The 25,132-nt window shown below is 41.2% G+C and overlaps 1 protein-coding gene across 11 annotated transcripts in view; it reads right to left on the bottom strand.

The window, feature by feature from the left end:
• The window catches only part of QTGAL (queuosine-tRNA galactosyltransferase), a 268,261-nt gene that overhangs the window by 17,628 nt on the left and 225,501 nt on the right, over positions 1 to 25,132 (bottom strand). For all 11 annotated transcript variants that reach the window (XM_078385931.1, XM_078385930.1, XM_020785917.3 and 8 more), the window contains 2 exons: positions 16,160 to 16,295; positions 578 to 646 (listed from right to left, as the gene is read on the bottom strand). In XM_078385931.1, the coding sequence (XP_078242057.1) occupies positions 578 to 646; positions 16,160 to 16,295 (205 nt within the window). The remainder of the gene's footprint in view (positions 1 to 577; positions 647 to 16,159; positions 16,296 to 25,132) is intronic.

The raw sequence follows: 25,132 nt of genomic DNA, 5'->3' as shown, positions 1-25,132 counted from the left end.
GCAGAGATGCCTTCCTTGCTGGTTAATGTGGTATGGAATGAATGTCTCTCCCTCTTGTTGCATATGTTGATATTCTGAGGTTCCGGCTCATGTGTGTGAGATCTCGTGGGCTAAGAATCTTCAGTAGCCAAACAACTCTTAGAAAGTAAGCAAACATCCCAACATGTTTTTAAGCCAGGAAGTCCAGGAAGATCAGCTTGCAAAGGCTAGGAAGAAAAGTCATTGCCCCACTTAGCCCACCAACTGGCTACCAATGATCAGGAGACTCCCTTGTCACATTCCACACCCACAACTATGCCACTGACAAATGGATCCAGACAGAACAGTAATTTCAAATATGCGGTAGAAATTAAAGAGGCTACAAAGATAATTTCAAACTAAATTTGATAACCAGAAATTTAAGGTTTAAATAGATGACATTTTTGGCTCCAAACAGTTAACCTTTTCCATTTGGAATCTGTGACTTCTTTCACAACTTCCACACTATCAAGAGCTGATGAGAATCACAGAACCAACTATAGAATCGCAGCCCACATGTAGAATTTCCAACCATGACTTGATCAGAACCATTACCAACCTTGGATTCTTCATAAGTGTAAAATCCTTTTGCAATTTTATTTTCATCCACATCACAAAATGCTTCTACCTAAAAGAAAAAGGAAGAAAATAATTATTAGTGAATTCTAGTGATTTTGTTGTAGCTGCTGGAGATACGGAGCCTATTCATATAAACTCTTGCCCTCTGTACATGCATGCCCATGTGCACATATGCTTACAGTCCGGTCTACAGAGGTAAAACAAAACATACGCGCTGCAATAAGTGACCGTGCACCAGAATGGCTGCCGATGATTATAGGTATGAACTATGCAATAATGAACACATTTACTCAGACAACTTTGAAAAGGTCTAGAGGGTGTGGGCACGCATGTTTTAAATCACAACAAAGAACACTAGGTTCTGAATGAAGCTAATCCCTCTATGGAACTGGCAAGTCATGAACAAAGAAAATGCAATATATAACAAAGTACATTTTAGACCACTTGTTCTTAACCTTTGTTACTCAGATGTTTTTGGACTGCAACTCCCAGAAACCTTCACCATCAGCTGTGCTAGCTGGGGTTTCTGGGTGTTGCAGTTCAAAAACAACTGAGTAACAAAGGTTAAGAACCACTGTTTTAGACTACAGTGGTGGTCACTGTGGAGAAAAACAGCTCATTCTCTGTACTCTCTGGCTTTTTTCTTTCTGTTGCCCAAATACTGGAGACCACAGCCCTGCACACCACATGAATAAAGATGCTCAGACAGGACTGGCATCAACACAAACTCCAGCATAGGATTCCTAAATTCCTCTATGCGCAAACTGAAACAACTTCACCTTTAGGAGCTTAAATCACTTAGTTAGATGAACATGGATTCTATATAAAAATTTCAATAAAGAAAGCAAAACAGAGAGACAGAGAAAGAAGAGACTATGGTAACGTGCTCTGTATGGAGGACTTCAAACAGTGTCTAGTGTGGCTGAGAAAGCCAATTTGAGAGGGACAATCCTTTCCACAATAAAGACAAATACAATCTGTCCCCTGTCCAGCTCCCTGATTTTTCTGGTTTCAGGGCTGCCTCTTTGCCTCGGCCTGCTGAACAAGTGTCTATTCAAAATGGGAGAGGCTATGCTGTACCGCCTGTCTCCAGGCTGAACGCTCAGATGTCAAGATTTCCCATCTGTTGAGGTCCATTACAGTGGGGTCTTGACTTGAGAACTTAATCTGTATTGGAAGGCGGTTCTCAAGTCAAAAAATTCTCAGGTCAAATCTGCATTTTTCATAGGAATGCATTGAAAACCATTTGATTCGTATCTGCTCTTTTCCGTCCATAGAAACAAATGGGAAGCTGCTATTCCGCCTTCGACCACTAGAGGGGGATATTTTGTTTCTTTTTTTCTTAGGTCAAGAAAGGTTCAGGGAAGGCAGGGAAAATACAGTCCAGGCAGTACCAGGCAGTCTGAAGACTGTCTCCCAATCCACTCTCTAAACGCTGGGAGGAGTGAGGAAGCAGACAGGCACCCTTTTCACTGGCCAACAGTTAACTGAAAGTTCACATTTTGCACTTTCCCTGCCTCCCATGTGTTTTTTTTTCAGTTCTTAACTCAAATCTAAGTACTTAAGTCAAGTCAATATTTTCCTATGAGCGTGGTTCTTAAGTCAAAATGTTCTTAACTCAAGCCGTTCTTAAGTCAAGACCCCACTGTACTAAGGCCTTCAGATCCCACTTGCAGATATCCTTGTATCGCAACTGTGGTCTCCCTCTGGGGTGCTTTCCCTGCACTAATTCTCCATACAGGAGATCTTTTGGAATCCGACTGTCAGCCATTCTCACGACATGCCCAAGCCGATAGAGAAAGACACAGCACATAACAAACATATTTACACAATCACATTATTTGTGATTGTTACATCATCACAATCACCATTTTCAGCAGTCTTATTTTTTGCACTTGTTGAGATCATTTACACTCCTGTTAGTTTGTTTCATTGTTAATATTTGCCCTTATAATACCCAGGTGGCAAAGTATAAAGCAAAACTTAAAAATAATTAAAATACATCAACTCAGCAGGAAAATATATTGCACAACCATTATGGACTGGATCCTGGATCCACCTTCCATGGGCTGAAGGGTTCTCCTCCCAAAAGGCTCCTCTGCCAGCTGGTGAGGAACCTTCTCCTCTACACCAGAGCTCATTCCATTCTCTGGCATCATCTGATTCCCTGGGTAGAATTTTCAGGGACCTGTTGTGTAGCTGATGAGGAAGAGTTGGTCTCTTTTAACCACTTTAGCTGTACAAACTGGCATCTGAACCCAACACTACAGAAATGGCCAACAAGTTGACAAGGTTTGACATCTGCTATTCATGAGTCTTACGCAACTCAGATGTAATGTGGCCCACATTTAGCCAAATGCTGCAACACTATTGAAATCTGGGCCATGTCTGCATTTTAGGCATGACCATAGGGCAAAGAGCCCAGTGGTACACACAGGGTAGAGGAGTATCCCCGCCCAGAGGACCCTCATATTAAATAATTAAATTAGAAGTGGGGGAAGAGAATCAGAGTTAAATACCTTATGAGCTATCACAAATGGAAGAGTACATTGGTAATTTACTATTTACTTTGCAAAAGATCCTTCCTTCCCTTTTCTTGCTGCAAAGTTATTGAGTAAATCATCAAAATCTATATGTTCTTAGTACTTATAAGATTTCTTTCTGCAGTCATTTGGTATCCACACCCTTTTTGCCAAACAGCAGCATCAGATTCAGGAACAAGTAAGAAGAGGAAGCAGGAGAGAGATAAATAAAGAACAGAAAGTGTAGTGATAGGTTTGGAACTTTCTTCTACTTTTTTTCCCAACAAAAATAAACTGTTAAATCCCCACCGCCATGAATAAACCTACTAGCTGTTCTGATGAATATAAAAAGAGAGGTTGAGAAAGGGAACAAGTTGTGTGTAGGAAGAGCAGGCTGCCCCCATGGCCCTTTCAAAAAGGCATCTTTTAAAAGTCTGTCACTCATTCCTTTCTCTGCGACTGCCTTAGGAAGCGTCTCTGCTCACTGGTGAGATTGCTGTTTTTCTCCTGCAGTCTAGGGGGAAAAAAAGAACAGGAAAAAGAAAGCAGAGCATCTAGCTCAAACGACGGGGTGTTCTGGCCAGAAGCATTTCTTCCCCCCCCCCAGCCCTCTCCCACTCTGAGGCCTGGTGCCTTTGTGCTATTGGCTCCACCTTGCAATTTGCATTTCCCTATTTGTGTGACTGTCTTCTTCTCCCTGGAGTTTTGGAAACTTACAAATGTAGAAGCAGACAAGAAGCTTAGTTATCTTAGAACTGCAGAGCTGGAAAGGACCGTCCAGATTATCCGGTCCAGACCCTGCCAAGGAACCACAGCGGAGGACTGAACTACCAACTTCTGGCTCCACAGCCAGAGACTTAAACCGCAGTTCTAGCAGAGTATCTCCAGATCACATCACATTATCTGCAAATTGTTTCAGAGCATCTCCAGAAGGGCAAAAGGCGGTTCAGACACCCATCTGTATGTCCTTATCTGGCCACAGACCAGGCTGGGGTGGGGTGGGGGAGTGCACACTCCCAAATCTCAGCACGTTTGGCATTGCTACTGTCTGAACTGTAAGTTGATACACAGAACATTTAGAAAAGACAAAACTCGGAAATAAACACAAACACCCTGGGGCCTTAGTTGACTTTGGAGCTGCCAGAAAACATACACAGGAGCTAAGCACAGGTATTCTTACTTAGCTCAGGACCAGCAAGGCTACAGTTTGGATGCTGCTACACACAAGATAAGAAAGTTGTAGGTTAACATTTTGCTTCAGTCTGGAAAATGGAGAACAACTAAGATAAGACAAGCATGCAATACCAAGAGGACCTTCCGGAAAATGCTACTTGATATGCATATTCTGAAAAGAATGCAACATGAGAAATTATCTAAAGTATCTGGCAAGGCAAGATCTATAAACCACACTGCAATAAAAGCAAATCTTTCCATGTGACTGGCTGAAATTCCAGTTTAAGGACACCTTCTCATTTACAATGTATCAGATCAAGCCGTGAGCAAGTGCAACTAGGTTGGTCCAAGTGTGTTCCTTGTCTCATTGTTGTCATGGCAGTCCATTCAACTTCCAGGAAATGGAACACACAGGGTCTGGAGATGCTCCTGGTGGGGCAAACTGTGGTGCAGGGGAAGAGGTAGATCCCCCCCTTCCCCAAAAAATATCAGGGAGAAGCATTTTCCATCAGCAGAGCATTTCTGCCCTACTAGGCAAGTACATTCCAGATTAAACCCATAATGCAGATCTTTAAAATACGACAGTGAACTTAAAGAAATCGTATCACTGAGATGGGAGCGTTTGTGTTCTCAGTCATTTACCCCACTGTAACATGGACGAGGAAAGGACTACTCATGACCGTTTTCCCACAGATCAAGAACTTTAGATAAGAAAAGCATCCTAATGTGCTTAATACATGGGATGTGATGTTTGTTCAGATTCTAAAAGCACGCAGTCACACAAGGAATACAGTATTTATTGTATAGTGGTACGTGGACTTACGAACGTCCCTAGTTGTGAACGATTCAAGTTACAAACGGCTCCATTCGCAAAAAGTTGCTTCGACCTGCGAACGGAGCCTCGACTTACAAACCAAAAAAAGAGGAAAAAAAACCTTTCCTGCCCTAAGTTCACCTTAGGTCAAAAGAAGAAGAAAAATCAACCCCTAGTGGTAGATACGGATTAACCAGCTTTGCATTAGTTCCTATGGGAAACTAATGCTTCAACTTAAGAACAGCGCCTCGACTTAAGAACGAAAAACAGCAGGTACCGATTAAATGGTTTTCAATGCATTCCTATGGAAAAGTTTGCCTCGACTTACGAACTTTTTGACGTACGAACGCTGTTTCAATATGGATCAAGTTTGTAAGTCAAGGTACCACTGTATATATCTTTCAATGGCATGCATCCATTTTATTTCTTAAAAAACCGCTGGCTATGAAAAGACAGTAATGAATGATCTTATAAGGTGTTGTTGAAGCCTTCCCTGGACACCTAGTCTGTAAACCTTTTATTTATTCAATTGCTCGGTTTTACCCTATTTGGTGGTGTAGGCCAAGTCCATAAGATGGCAACCATGAAGATGTCAGCACTAATAACAACGACTACTATTATTAATCATTGATAAAAGTCCTATTAGTTATATTCACAAGCATAACACAAATGGCGTAACTTTTCATAGTATGCTACTGCAAGTTAAAAACAGGCACTATCTGTTGTGTGCCAAGTTGTTCAATTTGGGGCACAACAAACAACATCCATGTAGCCTTCCTAACTTGTGGCAAATTGTCACTAAAAACTTTAATAGTTTGTATTATACCAGCATAAAATGACCATAAATGGCCATTTATCATCATAAACATCAATTGCCAAAGCATGCATTTATGTAAGATTTGTAGCATTTGAATAAACTTGAGCTCTTTTTTGAAGCAGGTAAATAAAAGGCTCCCATTCTCTGAAAAGATATTGCTTTGTAGCAATTTCTCCAAGATGTATGGTGTTTTTTTTTTAAAAAAAAGCCCAGCACTTCTATCAACATAGTAATCTGAATTTCATGAGCTCCATCTTTGGCATATCAACTTCATTCTTGCACAAATCAATTATAAGTTTGCTAGCTTTGGTACCATTAAATTGATTAACACCAGTTTCGAAAGAAGAAAATGTGAAAACTCAAAACAGCTGTATTTATCTGTTTTAGATTTATAGCTTGCCCTGTTCCTAAAGGTTTATCAGAACGGATAAGCTTTGGAGATAGGTTATTGCTATTCTCAACTTTCACAGAACTGAGTTAGAAAGTGACTTCGTCTCAAACAGTTTGAATTGACACTGAGATCCAAATTATCCAAATCCAATTTTAAAAATCAGAGCAAAAAGTAACATTTAAATCCATATCACATTTTAAAAACGTTAGTACCCTGAGAATACCTCAGCCGCAAAAAAACAGGAAGAATCCAACATGTGTTTCACAAAGAAGTCCAACTATTTAGCTCTGGGGACCTCTATGTACAATTCTTACTCTTCTTCCTACCTTAAATAGTTTAGAGTAGTACAGAATGCAAACACAGGTCAGGGTAACACAAATGTCTTGAAATAGGTACTTCCTGCATTAACCTATATTCACATGGGTGGTCTAGTCTTAAGTTGCTTATTTTTGTGTCATCATTATTTACCTTTTAATTAAAAAAGAAAGAAGGATGTATTCAGAAACCGGACAGAAAATTTCTGCCTAATTGTTTATATAACATTCTGTAAGACACTCACACAAACTGCTTACTTTAGAATATTAAAACATTAATTTACATCTCTTCTTTATTTGTCACACACATACACACCCATCAAAAGACCTTCATAGCTGGCTTCTTATAAAAACTGTGTGAAACCACATACACATCCCAGAAAGTCCCTTATTCAAAGGGGAATGTTCAGTATACAGTACACTTGTTTTGTATGTTTAACATTTTAACTCCATGGTTCAAAATCTACAAAGGGCTGAGGGAAAAGATAAGACTAATGTCTGACACACAGGAGGCAATACTTGTTATGGCAGATATCATGAGGTTGATCAATTATAGACTCTGGCACGACTATTAAAAACCATTTTAGCACGACTAGAAAAATCACTTTGTGAAACAGCCTCTTTACTGGGGAGACACAGAGGGCAAGCAAAGCTCCTCATTTTTGTTTTAAAAATATAGCGTTTTAGTGATTGTGAGAAATTGGAAATTGAAACGTAAGTTTCAATTAACTGAATGGTCTAATGAAGTCTGAAAAATAGCAGTTAATGATAAGTCAACATGGGATATAAATTTTTTAAAAGGACTGGTAAAAGAGTTTTCAAAATATGGCAGGACTTCTTGAACTTTGTATTATTGGAAGGTGAAGGCCATCTACTCAAACAAGAGATAACATAATTTTGAAAGGGTTATGGGGCATCATAATCAAAACTATGAAGGAAACGTATCTCTGCTGGTCCAGGTGATGGGTGCACTAATTTTAGATAAGCTTTTTTGAGTTTTAGTAAGATATGTGGTTCCCCCCCTTACGTCGTGTGCGCATACTGTCGAAATGTTAGTTTTTAAAATGACAAACAATGGCAATATTTTTGTTTTGTTTGGAGAAGTTTCCAAGTTCTGAATACTAGTTCATTAATTAGAGGGCCAGGGTACCTCATTCACAATGCACATCTTGTAGATGTACATGTAAAAGTAAAGCACTGTGTGAAGCAGCCCACTTCATACTTATTAATTTGTCAGAACCCACAGGACAAACTTTCAGCATGTCTAAAAGATACAGTGGTGCCTCGCTTAACGAGTGCCCCATTTAACGAAAAAATCGCATAGCGATGGCTTTGTTGCCATCGCTTTTGCGATCGCACAACGATCTTGCCTATGGGGAAAAATCGCTTTGCGATTTTTCCCCATAGGCACCATTTTCCCCCAGCTGAGCGGCGGGAGCTTTGAAGCCCCGCTGCTCAGCTGGGGGAAAATGTCGGCAGGACCCCGAAGCCACCGTCCCCTGCCGACAATTCCCTTCCGAGCTCCGGGGACAGGCTGGGGGGTGGACCGGGAAGCTTGAAGCCTCTCCGCGCCGCCTACCCCGGCCGTTCCCGGACTTCCAGAAGTCCGGGAACAGCCTGGGTAAGCAGCGCGGGAAGGCTTCAAGCTTCCCGATTCACCCCCCAGCCTGTCCCCGCTGCTTAAAGCCTCCTTGCGCCGCCTACCCAGCCCGTTCTCGGACACCTAGGTGTCCGAGAACGGGCTGGGTAGGCGGCGGGGGAGGCTACCGGCATCGGGGACAGGCTGGGGGGTGGATCGGGAAGCTTGAAGCCTCCCAGCGCTGCTTACCCAGGTCGTTCCCGGACTTCCAGAAGTCCGGGAACGACCTGGGAAGGCGGCGCGGAGAGGCTTCAAGCTCCCCGATCCACCCCCCAGCCTGTCTCCGCCGCTTAAAGGGTAACCGCAGCGGCTACCCCAGCCATGGCCGGACTCTAGGGAGTCCAGCCATGCCTGAGGTAGCCGCCATGGGTCAGATCCAAGCCGGAGGGAAAAAACCGGATAATCCGTTCCAGTTGGAACGGATTAACCGGTTTTCAATGCATTCCTATGGGAAATGGTGCTTCCCATAACGATGTTTTCACATAACGTTTTTTTTTCTGGAACCAATTAACATCGTTATGCGAGGCACCACTGTACCTACTTGTACAATCTCTCTAGTGCAGAGACATTTTATAGACCTGCACACTTCCATATGTGCAGTCTACAATGTACATCACTTGATGCACCATCACTAGCCCAGCAAGGATTTCAGGTCTATCTGTGCTTTCCTCATTAAAACTGCTTGAGCTGCATTGATGGGGGAATAAATGCGTAACAACAGCCCTAATATGCTTATTCCTGAGGCTCAACTGACAAGCATAAAACAGACCCATATGGCATTCCATAAAATGGTTGATTTCTATGTACAGGTGCAAGCTCAAGGTGAATCGGATGTTTTTTTAAACAAAAAGAGTCTGCTCAGTTTCACTCTGAGGAAACACTATAACAATGTCCTGTCAAGCCCTTAAATCCGAGAAAAATAAAGCGGGAAAGCTGTTCCTCCTTAAAACTGTTTGGGCGAATGCAAAATGGCTCTTGTAGCAAAAGGGAAGCCCTTGAAATACTTTTGACTTTCTTCCAAAATCAGCAGATTTTGGTATCTTTTGCAAAAAAAAGAAAAAAAGAAAGAGAGAGAGAGAGAGAGCGAGAGAGAGAGAGAGAGAGAGAGAGAGAGAGCCCCACACATTTAAGAAGGAAACAAAATATTTGCTAGATCAGCGGAAGCAACTGTGTATAAGAAGTCAAGGAAAATGTACTCCTTTAGCACACTACTAGACTCTTGCAGAGAGGTGAGGGGGCTTCAGGCTGCAAGGGCATTTTGTCTCCAGTCCATAGGGCAGGAGATAGAGTGACATGAATGACAGAAGGAAAAAGCGTAGGCCTGGCTTTTTACCACAGTCAGGGCTTATGAGTTCAGCAACCCCCTCTCGGACAGTTTCACAAAGTTATTCAGCTTGCGATTCTCATGGCACTCATGCCATCAGCTTGGCAGCTGGGCCATATTATTCATAAGGCTGACTAAGGACTAGGGGCCCGTCAATTGACCATGATCTAAACTGGGGGCTCCCAAAGTTACCAGATGTTGCTAGGCTTCAGTTCCCAGAAACCCCAGACAGTAAAGTCAATAACTTTGGAGAGTTTGGAGAGTTCAGTTTCTCCAAAATCTAGACAGCCAAGGGCCACCCCTGAATTGGAAGGTTAGACTCTGGAAATAGAAGAGGCATGAGGTTGGAGAGGCAACAGCCATAAGCAAGGAAATACATTCATAATGATGAGACTCCTAAGAGCTCCCATAATAAATAGAAGAGCTTTATGCTTGGTGTTGATTGGAAGCTACTTTTAAAAACGGATCAGAGGTTTCACGTCGCCTGAGCCATGAGACAGATGAATGTTTTCCGTAGCAAAGATCTGGGAGGAAGTAAGAGAACAGAGGTAGAAGGAAATACCAAAGAAGAAGAAAAATGAGTCACTGGAGTAGGAAAAGGACCAAATAGGTGTGATGTGCCCCTCATATGTCCCCAGATTATTTCACTCGCCTGAGGCCCGCAACACGTTCTCTTCTTTACGCTGCCACCAGCTGACCTCTGTCAACACCTTTTAATTAGAAAGACTGAAGTCCAAGCTAAGCATAAAGTTGAACAGAACAGATTTATTGGTTACAGTTCGGTTAAACAGGTTATCACAGACTTTAAAGCAGAGGTCCCCAACTCCCAGTTCATGGCCTCAGCTGGACCAGGCCATGGAGACAGACTCCTCCCCCCCACTCCAGCATGCAATCCCCACACACAGCCTGTTCGCGCCTGCATGCAAGCGCCCACATGAGTGCTGCACCACTCTGCGCATGTGCACAAGTGAGCGCACACCTGCACGAGCACCCATGCACCTTTGCGCATGCACCTGAAAACCTGCACAAGAGCATGCATGCTCCTTCACACATGGTTGTGCAGGGGAGTGACCCGCCTTCCCCAGCCAGTCTGTGGGGCTGTGGGGACCGCTGCTTTAAAGTACTCATTAGATTAGTAATAACTTGTTTCATTCTGAACCCTCTTAGCTCTCTATAAGTTCCACACTCGTAACTGCCTACCTTAACTCCTCACTATACCACGCTCTCTAACTCCCACAGACCAACTTCTTCATACTCTCATCTCTGACTCTAACTGGCTAACTGACTCACTCCCAAAAGTCTTCTTCTCTGCCTCACCCCTCCCTTCTGGTTTCTCTGGGTCCACCTCCCAACATCTCCCATTGGTAAATGCAAATAATCTCCTACATGAGCCAAAAGCAGGGTGATCACCACAGTAGGTTTCACAGGAATGGATTCCCATCCTGCAAGCGGTCAAGCAGGGTGTAGTTGGGGGGAAGACAGACATTTTGAGCTCTTTACTTTTTGTAAAGGTTTTGGCTTTTTGGGAGGGGGTGATGGTATTGTGAGATGGCCCTTTGCAATCATGTGACGGAGGGGGTTGAAAACCCACCTCTGTTTGGAGCTCAGCTAGGGGAAATATACTGGGTCCAAGTAGAACTGGAATGGGGAATGCATGGTCTTCCAGATGTTACTGGACTGCCTCTCCCAGCAACTTAAGGCAGCATAGCCAATGGTGAGGATGATGTGAGTTGTAATCTAAAAACATATGAAAGGCTACATATTCCCCACTCCTAAACTACAGACCAACTTGGGCTGGCAGCATCCCATTTCTAACAAGGGCCAGATTGTTCTAACACCTTAAGCATGTGCCAGACCTCCATCACGAACACTAAAATGCTATCTCAGTAGGAAGAAAGCACTGAATAACAATCTAGTGAATCATTACAACACACACACACACTTTAAGCCAGGCACAGCACATGGGGTGTCTCTCTGTGAGAGAGAACGCTGCAATAAATATAAAATTTAGTACCAATAGGGATAATGCTCCCATCTGTTTTTCAACAGCAAAATAAAGCAGAAAAGGAGTATGTCTAATTGCAACCTCGATAGAAGCAAACTAATATCCTGGCCTACAGTGTTGCCAAAGCAAATGTTATGCAAAGGTCAGCTTGGAAGAATGTCAGCATCTCAGTTAATCAGAGCCACACCAGGAGTGGGAAGGGCTTCTTCATGCTGCAATACAAAGAAAAGCTGTCTGGCTTGATGGCAAGAGACTGTAGACAGACAGCTGCTTGATTTTTGTGTGTGTTGCACCAGTGTTTCTCTCGGTGGGTGGCAACAAAGGACACAAATGTATACTGGAGACCACCAAGTTAAGGTAGGTTTAGAAACCTTTACCTCAGCAAGGTAAAGCAAGAAACGTTTTCAACTAGTAAGCGAAGAGCTAAACAAATACTGCACTGCAAAAGAGGGACTGGCTACTGCATTTCATTTCAGAAGTCTTTCCTTTTACAAGGACATCAGGCTGAACCCCCATCCTTACCCACCACATCTCTAAAACAGTTTCATCAGCTGGAAACCAAGATAAACGAAAGCAAACAGGGGATTTCACAGAGCACATTGCCCAACAATGGAGGAAAATGATGAAATTTCCATAGCAACATCAAATACGTTTGCAAACTGCACTCAAGTGACTCAGATGACTCAACATTTTGGAGTAGACCCGTCTGTCAGCTTTGAAAGAAATAATCATTTGCATGTGTCCTGCACCTAAGCTTCTCATGCTGGCAATAATCCATTCACATCTCTATTTGCCAAAACAGAAAGAGAGAGAGAGAAAAGAAAGAAAGAAAGAAAGAAAGAAAGAAAGAAAGAAAGAAAGAAAGAAAGAAAGAAAGAAAGAAAAGAAAAGAAAAGAAAAGAAAAGAAAAGAAAAGAAAAGAAAAGAAAAGAAAAGAAAGGAAGGAAGGAAGGAAGGAAGGAAGGAAGGAAGGAAGGAAGGCCTTGAAGATACAGCACTGGACATGAATTCAGCAGATCTGTGCAACTGATGGGCAACATTCACAGACTATAAATTAAATACCAGTCAAATGACACTCTGTTCTTTCTGCTCTTTATCTCTGTCCCCTTCTCTCCGTTTTCTGTCTGTGTATTTTGGGCTGCTGGCACAAAAAAGATATAAATCCACATGCTTTGTCATGGTCAGAGACTACAATTTCTCCTAAGAGATATGTGACTCTTTCTATAAAAGAAAGTCCCTCACCACGTGTTTTGTATTCTGGACTATGGAAATTGTGAGTCACCTTGAGCTTACAGGAGACAGAAAATGAATTACATGTGTATGGGTGTGTTTATTTCTTTGTTGTTGTTGTTTAGTCATGTCTGACTCTTCATGACCCCACGGACCAGATCACACCAGGCCCTCCTGTCTTCCACTGCCTCCTGGAGTTGGGTCAAATTCATGTTGGTAGCTTCGGTGGTGCTGTCCAGCCATCTTGTCCTCTGTCGTCCCCTTCTCCTCTTGCCCTCACACTTTCCTAACATCAAGGTCTTTTCCAAGGAGTCTTCTCTTCTCATGAGATGGCCAAAGTATTGGAGCCTCAGCTTCAGGATCTGTCCTTCCATATTTCTTACATAACACCAACTCCGCATCTGAAATATGTCCATGGGGCATGCTAGTACTATGGTTTTCTGACTTTACTATATGCATTTTCATACTAGAAGTTATCATGGATCCTAAGGGCTATTTGGAATTTTTTTTAATTTGTTATATTTCGGTATCAAATTAAAACACAGAATCCAAAATTAACCCAGTTCAGAAGACTTCTATATTCCTGTAGAATTTTCTAAATCCATAGGGCATGAGCCATCAGTGAGATGTGGCAGCAAAAGCTAATCCAAGATTAGGCTAGACCAACTGGGTCCAGATCAAAGTGTGTAACAGTCACGGTCCATTCTGCTTTGGTCAGATCTCAATTGGAATACTGTGTCCAAAAGGATATTGACAAGCTGGAATGTGCCCAGAAGAGGGCAACGAAAATGGCAGAGGCTCTGGAAACCAAGCTGTGAGAGAAAGACTTCGAGTCAGCAGGATACATTTGGCCTGGAAAAGTCTGAGAAGTGATAAGATAGCCATCTTCAAATATTGAAGAGCTATTATGTGGAACAGGGAGCTAAGCTTTCTATGTCTCCAGTGGATAAGATGCCAACGAATAAATTGAAATTACAAGCAAGAAAACTTTGACTAAAACATTATGAAGAACTTCCCATGAGCAAGAGCTGTTTAGCCAGAGAATGGACAACCTTGGAAGGCGAAGAGCTCTCCCTTCATGGATGTGTTAGCTAGTCTCAAATTTATGGGAGAGGAAACTCTGCAAAATTGATTTATGAACTCTGTGTAATGGTACAGCATATAGAGATCATATTTTCCTACGTGCTGTATATGATATCAGACTGACACAATTCTTGACGAGGTATGACAAAGGTTGAGAAGAGATGAAATCAGCAGCAGGACAGTAGAAATTGGTTGTTGTGGGTTTTTCGGGCTCTTTGGCTGTTGTTCTTCTTAATGTTTCGCCAGTCTCTGTGGCCGGTATCTTCAGAGGATAGGAGTAGCACTCTGTGCTAGAAATTGCTGGCAAAGTAGAAATTGCTGGCAAAAAAGGGTACAGTTACATATATTTTCAGACAAAAGAAAAGATCAATCAGGGAAAAGACTGTCGGTTATGTTTTAAATTAGTACGAAACAAAATTTTGATTTCAATATGATTTTCATGTATGCATATACATTCAGAGGGAGAAGATGACAGATTAAGCTATCTTTATTAAAAATCTGCTCAGGTGATGTATCTTAAAAGCATATAAAATGAGTTAAGATTATGATGATGCTCAAAACAGTGAGTTATATCCAAACAAGTTACTAACAGAAAGCTGCTTGCATATGACTCGCTCCCATCCCATCAGCATCAAAAAGGCTCTCTAGAGTGCTGGAGGCCTTACAAACAGAATGAGCTGTTTTGTGGTAACGTAGGCATCAAACATTCCCAGTGTGGGGTAGTGGGTAGAGTGATGGACTAAGATGCTGGAGAACAGGGTTCAAATCCCTCCTCAGCTATAGAAACTGACTGAGGGAGTGGTCGACGAAATGACTAGATAGGCGGGGTAGAAATACAATAAATAAAATAAATAAATAAACTTGTAAAACCATTCCTTAAATATTTCATTTACTTTGAAAGACCTATTAGAGTCGCTATACGTTGGTTCTGAATTGATGGCACAGAACACACACATACACAAACACAGGGACTGAAAATCAATAAACACTACCATGCACAACTGTTTTTTTCTTTCTTTAGGTAGCGAGAAACTCTAGTGGTTAAGAACCATTCTACATAAAAATATGCATCTTCCAAAGAGGTTCACATTATGTCTCCACCTGATTTCACTACAGATAAGCAAAGTCTTCAGGCCAGTCTTCTGTGTTTTAAAACAGCCAGAATCCTATTATTTATGCCTGCCTGTGTGGTTCAATTGATGTACATCTTGGTGGCAAATTGCCACCCATTAAGAAGTCAGCATAGGCATTTGCTGTAGTGTTACTTTTCAACTTGTCACAATTCACTGCTGAGATGTACAGTTATTGTGTTATGCCGACATAAAAACCTAACAGGATTCTTGCCAAGGTTTTATAAAGCACTGAGCATCTTCATGACACTTGAGAGTAATTGCTCTCAAAGAAATAATTGATTACAGAACATTGCTATCTTCTTCTTCTTTAGATCTTAATTCAAGTAGTTAAGGCAGACACCTCTCTGTTAAACAGATATGCCTTTAGGAAACAGAACTGTTGCTAGTGAGCTATCTGTGAGTGCACCTTTCATTTTCTGTACGGGTGGTCTCCTGCTAAACAGGTTAATATGTCTTCTTTCCCAAACCTTCTCAATGTTTCTGTTCTTAACAAGAAAACTTGCTCAGGAATACTTTACTGTTACAACCCTGGTTATAGAAAAAAGCCATTTGATGCTAGCTAGGCTCTGATCTTTTATTTTTCAGCACTGAGATAAAACAAAATGGACAATTAGAGGTTCCTCTGCTCCTTCTGCACAGAATCCTAACACCCAAAATGAATACTATGTATTTTGTAATCCAGGGACAGGCAGTTTCTGAAGGCTTTGGGCCAAATTCAAGATAGCATGGGCTGCAATAGGTCCCAAAATGACCATTAAAAAAAAAACAAGCAAGACATGTCCGGACAGGTACATTTTTGTAATGGGTCTTGGGGAATCTCCTTAAGCCCCATAAGCAAAAACGAAATAAAATAAAATCCTAGAGATCCCCCCCAAAAAACATAGGTGGCTTCTTAACATAATTTTTTCTTTTTTCTTTGCTGTTTGGAACTTAGGAGGGGCTCTCAGGGGTGGCTAAAATGACAAGGGGCCACATGTGGCCCATTTGCCCATACCTGCTTTAAGCCAAGGTAATAAACATTGTGGAATGTTCTCTTCTGAATGTAAAGGGCATGAACAGAGACAGCAGTACTACATTAAAGTGGCCCCTGCTTGTGGATTTTTCTTGGAAAACTCACTTTTTTCTGATTAGCTGAAGACAAACTCCTAAAAAGCTTCCGCCCTTGCTTTCCAGCATTCCAAATGGTGAAACCGGTCCAGTGATTGAGAATTCTTTCTTCCAGAAACAAGACACGGTGTGTCCATATGGTGCTCCTGAAAGATTGAAAGGGGGGGGGAGAAACAGAAGTGAGACAGCAAGCCTCAACTTTTCTTAGGCACAGCACATTCCTAAGAGACATGCAAAGAAATCACGATAGCAACACTGCTGGAGGAGATTAAAACTGTCACTGGGAAAACAGTTTCCTGTGCTAATATTAAACTTCTCATCTCTGAGAGGAAAAAACTCTCAAAATGTGGGCATTAAGACACTTTCAGTCCATGAGAGTCAAACCCAGGTTGTGTTAACACCGACTGCTCTGGCACAGAGGATGGCCTCAAGAGAAATCAGAAACATGGAAGGCAAGTAGCTATGCTAGTCTGTGGTAGCAGAAACCGGACTAGCAGAGTCACTCTGGTTCTGTGCAGTGCCTGGATGTAGGGGAAGATAAAAAAAAAAGGTAGGGATCCACTTTTAGCACTTAGATTAGGCATCCCTCAGTCTCGAAAGACTATGGTTTCGTGCTCTGTATGGAGGACTTGGAACAGCGTCTAGTGTGGCTGAGGAGGCCAATTAGAGAGTGACAATCCCTTTCACACTGAAGACAAATCCAATCTGTCCCCTGTCCAGCTCCCTAATTTTGCTGCTTTCGGGACTTCCTCTTTGCCTCGGCCTGCTGGACAAGTGTCTCTTCAAATTGGGAGAGGCTGTGATGCACCACCTGCCTCCAGGCTGAATGCTCGGATGTCAGGGTTTCCCATCTGCTGAGATCCATTCCTAAGGCCTTCAACTGTCATTGGACAAACTGCCCACTTAATGGTTCAAACAACTCTGGATTCTTGCTTACTAGTGGAAGGGATCCCTGCTTGCCCCCACTCTAGGCCCTAAAAGGGGGGGGAAATGCATACACATAGCTGGTGGCAAGGTGAGCTGACCTGTTATGGGCCCAACAAGACTATGAATTTTGTCAAGAGCTTCTAGAAGCCATACTGGCTTTCAGTTCACCTTCCTCATTGCCAGTGCTATGGGAATATTTGGGAAAAATTGGCATCAGTGCCCATTCAACAGTTAGGGCAGCTTGAAAACATGTAGGGCTCAAGGGGTGAAACTCATGTGGGAACACGGTAAGGCTTGCTCGTACACACATCTCCACTCCAAAGTCCTACAGAACTTCACAGATTAAGCATGAAAAACTTCACAGATCACTCTAAGCACCTTCATCTATAGACTTGTTTTGAGGAAAGATGGCAAATGTTTTTTTGTTTTGCACAAAAATGTATTTTTCTTACATCTTTACAATTGTAAAAGACATTTTTACAGAAAATGCAAGAGGATTTTATGTGAAATACAAGGATCTTTGCTACAAAAAAACACAATGTTTTGTGCAAAGTCAGCAGTATATGCTAGAATTGTTGAAAAAGCACTGGCATCTTCTCATGCAGGAAGTCATCGAAGTTCACAATTTGTTCAAGGTGGTTCTCAATATGTCATGATGCTCTTTTTCATTGAACAGAGGAAAAACTATGAATATTCATTACATCACTATCTATTGTGAAGATAACATGAAATTGGGAAGAGTCACATGCCTAGCAATTCCTGGCAGGCAGGAACGGATAGGGAATAATAAAAATCTCATTCTGAAGAAATTCCCATGGCTGCAAGGCTACCTTCATGCAATATAGCGTGGATACTAATTGCATTTCCTGAAAAGGCTGATACATGTGAGGTAGAGAGGTACATGTTCAGATGTTAAGATTATGTTAAAATTAAGAGACAACCAAGTCAAAAGACAGGCCTTCTTTTTTAAAATCAAGTTTGGTACAAGTTGTATTTCGGAAGGCTTACTGATTATTCCACAGGCACGTGGAAGATGGTACACTATGAGTTCCTCTTACTCTCTGCCTGCAGGTAAACTATTAATCAGATTTCAGAAACTCAATGTTATTAGAAGTTGAAACACACAGAAACAGGTGCTTCAGTGATAGTAACTAGATAACATTTGAACACATTCTAGAGCTAGGATTTTTCGATTTCATAAAACTAGTGAAGGGCCATACACAATAACAGTCACTCTTATGGCACAAATGAGACACTACACATAATTTGTATATTTCTGCAAATTTCACAATTTCAGGAGCTATGACTTTTTACCAACAGTTTCAGAGTGTCAAACACCATCTCTAGTCTAGCAATCAATACCAGAAGCTTCTGATCATCTTCTCAGCTCTCTTGCTGCACAACACATGTATGTATGTATGTATGTATGTATGTATGTATGTATGTGTGTGTGTGTGTGTGTGTGTGTGTGTGTGTGTGTGTGTGTGTGTGTGTGTGTGTGTGTGTGTATGTGTGTATGTATGTATGTATGTATGTATGTATGTATGTATGTATTTAATATATTGAGCTACACTTTGGACTAGACAGAAGACCACACTGTGCCAGTCATTTTGAGGTGGGGAGAATGTATGATAGCTTTACTTGATGCTGTGGAGTGAGTGAGAAGGATTTTCTATGTTTTCTTACATTTCAGAGGTATTATTGTGAAACTGTCAATTCAAAACTCTTGATCAGCCTATAATGGACGGATGTGTCATAACAATGTATGTAAATTAGTCCAAAAGCATTTTTGACCTTTTTAAAAGAGACAGAACTTCAATTTCTTTTAAAAACAACAACAAACCCAAAACTCAAATACACCATGAATTAAACCCTTAAAAATAGAACCCAAGGAAGAGGTTGTAATGGAAAGTCAACCGATAAAGTTGTAAACTTGACAGTACTGCTAAAATGGGAACTTTATAGCAAAGGCAGCAGCAAGCTGGCAGATGTCTTTTTGTTCAAGTGCATTTTTATGTCTTTGCTCTCAAAATAAAATTCCAGTATGTCATTTATAAACATCAGATAACATAAGCAAGTACTAGACTCATTTGAAATGTTGATTCCACATGGCTCTGCAGTCGTAACAAGGAAACATCTGCAGAGGGAGAGAATAGGTTAGGATTAGCCATTTCAAGCACACTCAACAAATCCAGGACTGCCCCTCACCCTAGTTATTTCATCTCATTTGGTAAAATCAGTTCTGTTTGGCTTGAAGCAATTTATGTTCCTTTTGTTTAGATTTATTTCTCACCATCTTCAATGATATTTTTCTTAAATAATCATTCCCACCATAAAAGTAATATTTCAGAATGTTATTGCCTAGTACAACATGAAGAAAAATTGTCACAGCCAAGTATATTAGTTTACATTGAGGAATTTTTCACTGTATTTTAACTAGGTTTCCAAATTGTCCTTAAAAATAACCTAGGTAGATTGAATGGATTTCCAGTTAATTTAGTGCTCATGTACTGGACATTACGTTTGGCTCTAGGTTTTTACGTGTATTAAGTCATACAGACTTGGTGAACAATCTTTGACTTTTTCTTAATGAAGAATGAGGCACAAAATACTGAGGGAAACTTTACTTTCCTGTAAGATTGCCATGTTTTTACGTATCTATGGCATCATAACAAGAAGGTTATAAATTTTAGTTAGGTCTAAATAAATATTTGAATGAAAGTTCTTTTGCTTTAATTCAGCGGCTGAAATCCTGTTGTGCATTTATACAAAGTATGTAACTTTTGGAAGCAAATCGCTGTACATTAAGAAATCTCCGTATACATTACCTGTTGCATACAGAGACATAAAACCCCCTCTGCAATTGGTAAGATCTATGGAGATTTCATAATGTACAGCAATTTGTGTTTACAGGTTATGACACTCATGTGATATAAGGCCTATTGAAAGTGCTAATGATGGCATAACACTTATCTTGTAGAGAGGGTTGGAAGAATCTGCCCCACTGTGGCTTTGCAGGAACAAAGCCTGTGGATGGCAAGGGATTTTGAAGACTTTTGAGAGGAAGGGGGCCGTTAGAAGAAAAACCTTTCTTTTTCCTCCTCCTCTTCAACAGATGAATTATTGCCACATGGCTTCAGGGCAACAAAGGTGTGAAATCAACTTTCTTCAACTATTTACATTCTGTTGCAACCACTTAAAACAGAGATGGACCTTCCATAAGCAGTAGCAGCAGTGGTAACAAGCTAGTGGTTGTTACTGAAAATGGCAAGTGCAAATCTTCACTTATTTCATTCTTGCAAATACGAACCAAAATGTTGACACCTTTCCTCCCAGTCAGGTAAGATTACTGGGGGTTAGTAAGTTGGTAAACTGTTTGCATTTCAGGACTCTTTTTTTGGAAACAAATATAATTTTTGTAACTTGTGCAGAAAGCTTGCATTTTGCACAAAATACAGAAGTTATTTAAAGCAAAATGCAAGGTTTATTTTGCAATATGGTGTTGTCGTTGCTATTGCTGCTGCTGCTCGTGAGACATATAGCCCTGGTCTCTCCATTCTGATGGAGGAGCAAAAAAATAAATCGATAGTCTTAGGACAACACTCTTAGCCTAATTTCAAGAGCCCTCTGAAAGGAATAAATTCACTCTGGCTGCTCACTGGGTTTAATGTAAGATGGGGAAGGAAGGAGCACAGGAGGAAACAAAAGAAGGGGTTTAGAAAACTGAAAGAAGTGATCACAACAACTGACTGTTGATTCACTGCTGGCTCTGGCTTACTAGATCACCTATGAACAATGTCCCCTCTAATTTTCTACCAATGCTGGGTGGGTGCCCCCCCCCCCCATGCACGAGGTTCTGGCCATGACTGGAAGAATGGGCAGCAACACTGGCTGCAGGTGCACAGCACCAACGCAGCACTGCACGGCCACACACTCACGCAGTTTAGAGGCAACGTTGCCTGTTAGGCTCTAGGGCCACTGATACGAACTGGAATTAGGTGAAAAGGCTGCTCACTCAACCCAATACATCTGAATTTAAGGAACACAAAGGAATGATATCTTTTTAAGGTAACAAATAAGAAAAAAATCATTGAAAAAAAGGGCAAACAATGATCAAGGGCCGGGAGCACCTTTCCTGCAAGGACGGAATAACTGGGTGGGAAGAAAACATACCTCTGAATGCCAGAAGTTGGAGGACAAAAGACAAGGGAAAGCTGTTGCCTTCAGGCACTGCTTAGAAGCTTCCCAGGGGGCTTCTGGCCAGCCCTTGTTGGAAACAGAATGCTGGACTGGGTAGGCTTCAGCCTGATCTACTGGCATCCTGCATTTCTGTAGTCTAAAGGTGCATATTGGCTTAGGATAACACACACAAAAAGTCATTCTGCTGGAAGCATTCGCACAGCCTGGAGACCACTGTATTTCTGTCACCGTAGGATCAACAGAGCTAGTGAGCTGCAGAAATGACATGTCCAAGCTAGCACACTTACTGCTGTCAAGATACTTTGATTCTGAACAGGAATTTTCCCCACTGTTCCAGATTTGGGCCTCCCGTAACAAAAGACTGTGGCTTGTGCCAAACTGTTCAATGTGGGAAAATGGGAACTGGGATGAGACCAACTAATCAAATTCTTCAACTTTTCACCTAAAGTAAGATTTGTAGCAGTCTGGTCTCCAGACACGAAAGATTGATTATTGTACTGTTGGCTAGCCAAGCCCAGCTTTAAAACAGCTCCTCTAGAGCTGAAAAGATAGAACAAAAGACAAGCTCAAAAGTTTTAGTAAACTCATGTATGGTTACTAAAGCAGCATTCCCAACTCCATATCTCCTCTTAATTTGGTAAAATACAATGTCCAAGTCATTAATCACAACTAAGCCTTTGTTTACACTACAAAAGGTCTGTGTAAAATAGCCTAATGTGGTTAAGAGTTATGTGACTTTTAAAATTATTTGGTAACTGTTAATAAATCTTATTAATATGCTGTCCACTGAAATATAATTCCAGGCTAGGAGGTTCACTTGTATTGTCAGTTCAAAGCTCTGTTCAGCACAGAACCACTGCAGGGATGGTGTTTTGCTATAAAATGGGACTAAGGTAGCGGATAGCAGCCGAATTGTCACCCACGCCTACCTACTGCAGCGCAACCATTTCCCCATGCAATCATTGCATAAGAAACAGAATGAATAAGAAGCGCCCATAAAGAAGAGAACTAATCAAAGATGTATAAACCAGGCTTCTACACTAAAGTTTAAAGACTCACTCACTTCTATTTGTACCTCTAGCTGAGCTGTTGAATGAAGATGAATCCACATAGTCACTGGTCCTGAGCAAGTTCTTGTTAAAGTACTAGTTATTATGTTGTGACGGAATCGACAGGCATTTGTTGTAATAAAACCTTACCTCAGGATATGTCTTAAATCATGTTTTGTAGGGAAACAGGCGAAGGGACTATTTTTCTCCTTCCTAAATATCTCCTGGGTGCATCTGCTGTTTCATTAATGTACTTATAAATAGAATTTAAGAACTGCAACATACCGGTTGAAATTCTCTTGTTTAATGTAGTGAGTTGCAACTACAGCAGGCCCACTGAATCAATGGAACTTACTGAAGTGCTGATTGACCAAACCACTACTGATTAAATGGCCCTACTCTAGTTTTCACTTTCAATGCTAACCTACAGGATTTCAACCACTAAACATCTTCGGCACCTGTAAACGGGAAGGTTAAATGTGTGATTGTGCACCATCGCGTATCCAACAGATGTCAAGTGAGTAAAATCACTAAGAGAAACAACTGGTGATGGGCTAAGTCTGTTGAGAGCAACCAGCAAAAAGAGACATACAAAAAATGAACACTTCAGGCTGAACCAGCTTCTGTTCTCCAAACGTAATGTGCCACCTTGTCTCACACAACCTGACTGTTATCTTGCTCTGTCATAAATCCCTTTTATTTCAATTTCAATTCCACACACACAACCAAATGTGGGAAAGAGGCACCAAGTGAAATAACTCTAGCTATAGCAATGTTTTAAAAATAAATCCTGCTGAAAGTTCCTAATGTTATTAGCTCATTTAAGGAATCTCTCTTTCCAGGCAATCCTGAAGCCAGGCAATAATGATTTTTTTTTAAACTGTACATAGCACCTTCATTTTGAAGCCAAATTTTGAAAATGCCTTTAATGGAAAAAAGTTAGTTTCAAGCAAGCCATTCTTCTAAACGCAAGTACTGAAGACATCTGTACTTATTTTACGAGTCATGATTTCACATTTCTCTAATTATAACAAAACAATCATAAAGGCAGGAACAATAAGTGAAACATGAAGGTGTGATGATTTCTGGTGGGAATTATTAGGTGGATCTCAGGAGCTGAGTGAACATTCACTTATTTGCATCTGTGAGTGCAGCCAGTCCCGTTTACAGCACTTCAGCACTTCATCACCATAGCGGGTGTCACAACTTGGACATTCTTCCTAAATAAATGCAGCCAATTGGAACAGCCAGCCCACATGAAATTTCGACAGTCTCTGGAGATCCTGGGTTGTAACGTTTATGGCCCCTGCAGCTAACAATGGAATTTTGGTTTTGAGGCAAAAAATATTGTTAATATAACCACAGACCAGCAAGATCTTCTGATCTGGAGCTGAGCCCCTGCTTGCATCTTTTGACAAACGTCTGTTAATCAGACTTCACAGGATATAATATTCCCAGAAGGAAGAGTCAATACAAAAGATTACAAATGTTGCATAAGATTCCAAAACTATACAGCAGTGGGAATTCTAGAGTGTTCTTCTTCTAAGTCCGCAAAAGGTGCCTTTTAAACACACACACACACACACACACACACACACACACACACACACACACACACACACACACACACACACACACACACACACACACACACACACACACACACACACACACACAAAGATCAATGCTTCCGCCTACTTTCTCAAGATCAAAAGGGTTATTACACAATTGCTCTGCTCCAAAAAGAACTGTCACTTCTGAATGTGAGAATTTAGAGCTGAAAAAAAAAACTGATTTATTTACTTTTCCACTGACTTAGGAGTAAAACCTACTGAATGTATGTAGATATGTACAGGACTGCAGTCTCTTTGCCATTATTTCCTCTACCAACAATGTTTTGTTCAGGGGGAAAAGGAGTAGTCCAACTTACTCATCATGTTTACAGGGAATTTAGTAAATATTTTGCAGAACAGCTGTCACTGTGTAGTTTTGCACTGAGAAAGTAACTGCATTGCTATTCCTTGAAATCGCCTTGGTTACTGGGAACAGAAGATGATGCAGAGAAAATTCCTAGACAACAGGAGGGAGAAACAACTGGCAAAATTCATCATCAGTTTTTTTTTTGGGGGGAGAGGACTTTCTCCCAAATAAATGTCCACAGCAGGGAATGGGCAACTTCACTGGGACTTCCAGATTTGAAAAACTGATATTGGGGTTTTAACTAATGTGGGTGGGTGGAGGTGCAACCTATTTATAAGACAAATTTGCTGCTCTTGGAGTCTTTCCAGGTGTAGCACTTTTGGGCAGACTTTTTTGGGTGCTGGAAGTCTGATGGGTCCAGTGGCTTCAAAAACTTGGGGGGGGGTATATGTAGCCTTAGGACTATACTTTGCCCACTATGAGATTCTAGCCTGAGCTCAAAACCAGGATTGTGGTGAAGGGTATGAAGAACCTGAGGAATAAAAAGAGCAATCCTAGTCTTTTTTTTAATTGAGGAGAAGGAGATTTTTTTTTAAATTAGGGCTTCAAGACTAGACTATGAGGCATCTGACCTAAACTATTCTCTGAAACCAGGCAGGAAAGGCAACAAATAATGCTGACCAAAACTCTTTAAGGAGAAAAAAATGGCAGTAATTTACATTCTATTTAATTTCTTTTAAAGAACCTTTTCCACTTTCCTCTCCTTGTGTTAAAACAATTAACAGCAACTACTCAGTCCAGACTCATAGTAAGGTCCAATATAGCAGCAACGTGAGCCAAAGGCTACCCTGATTGGTCCATCCATGAGCAAATTGTTTTTGACTGAT

This window comes from Pogona vitticeps, chromosome 2 (assembly GCF_051106095.1).
Source record: "Pogona vitticeps strain Pit_001003342236 chromosome 2, PviZW2.1, whole genome shotgun sequence".
NCBI lineage: Eukaryota > Metazoa > Chordata > Lepidosauria > Squamata > Agamidae > Pogona > Pogona vitticeps.
The sequence above is the reverse complement of the archived record's forward strand: the minus strand, read 5'-3'. Positions and strand labels throughout refer to the sequence as shown.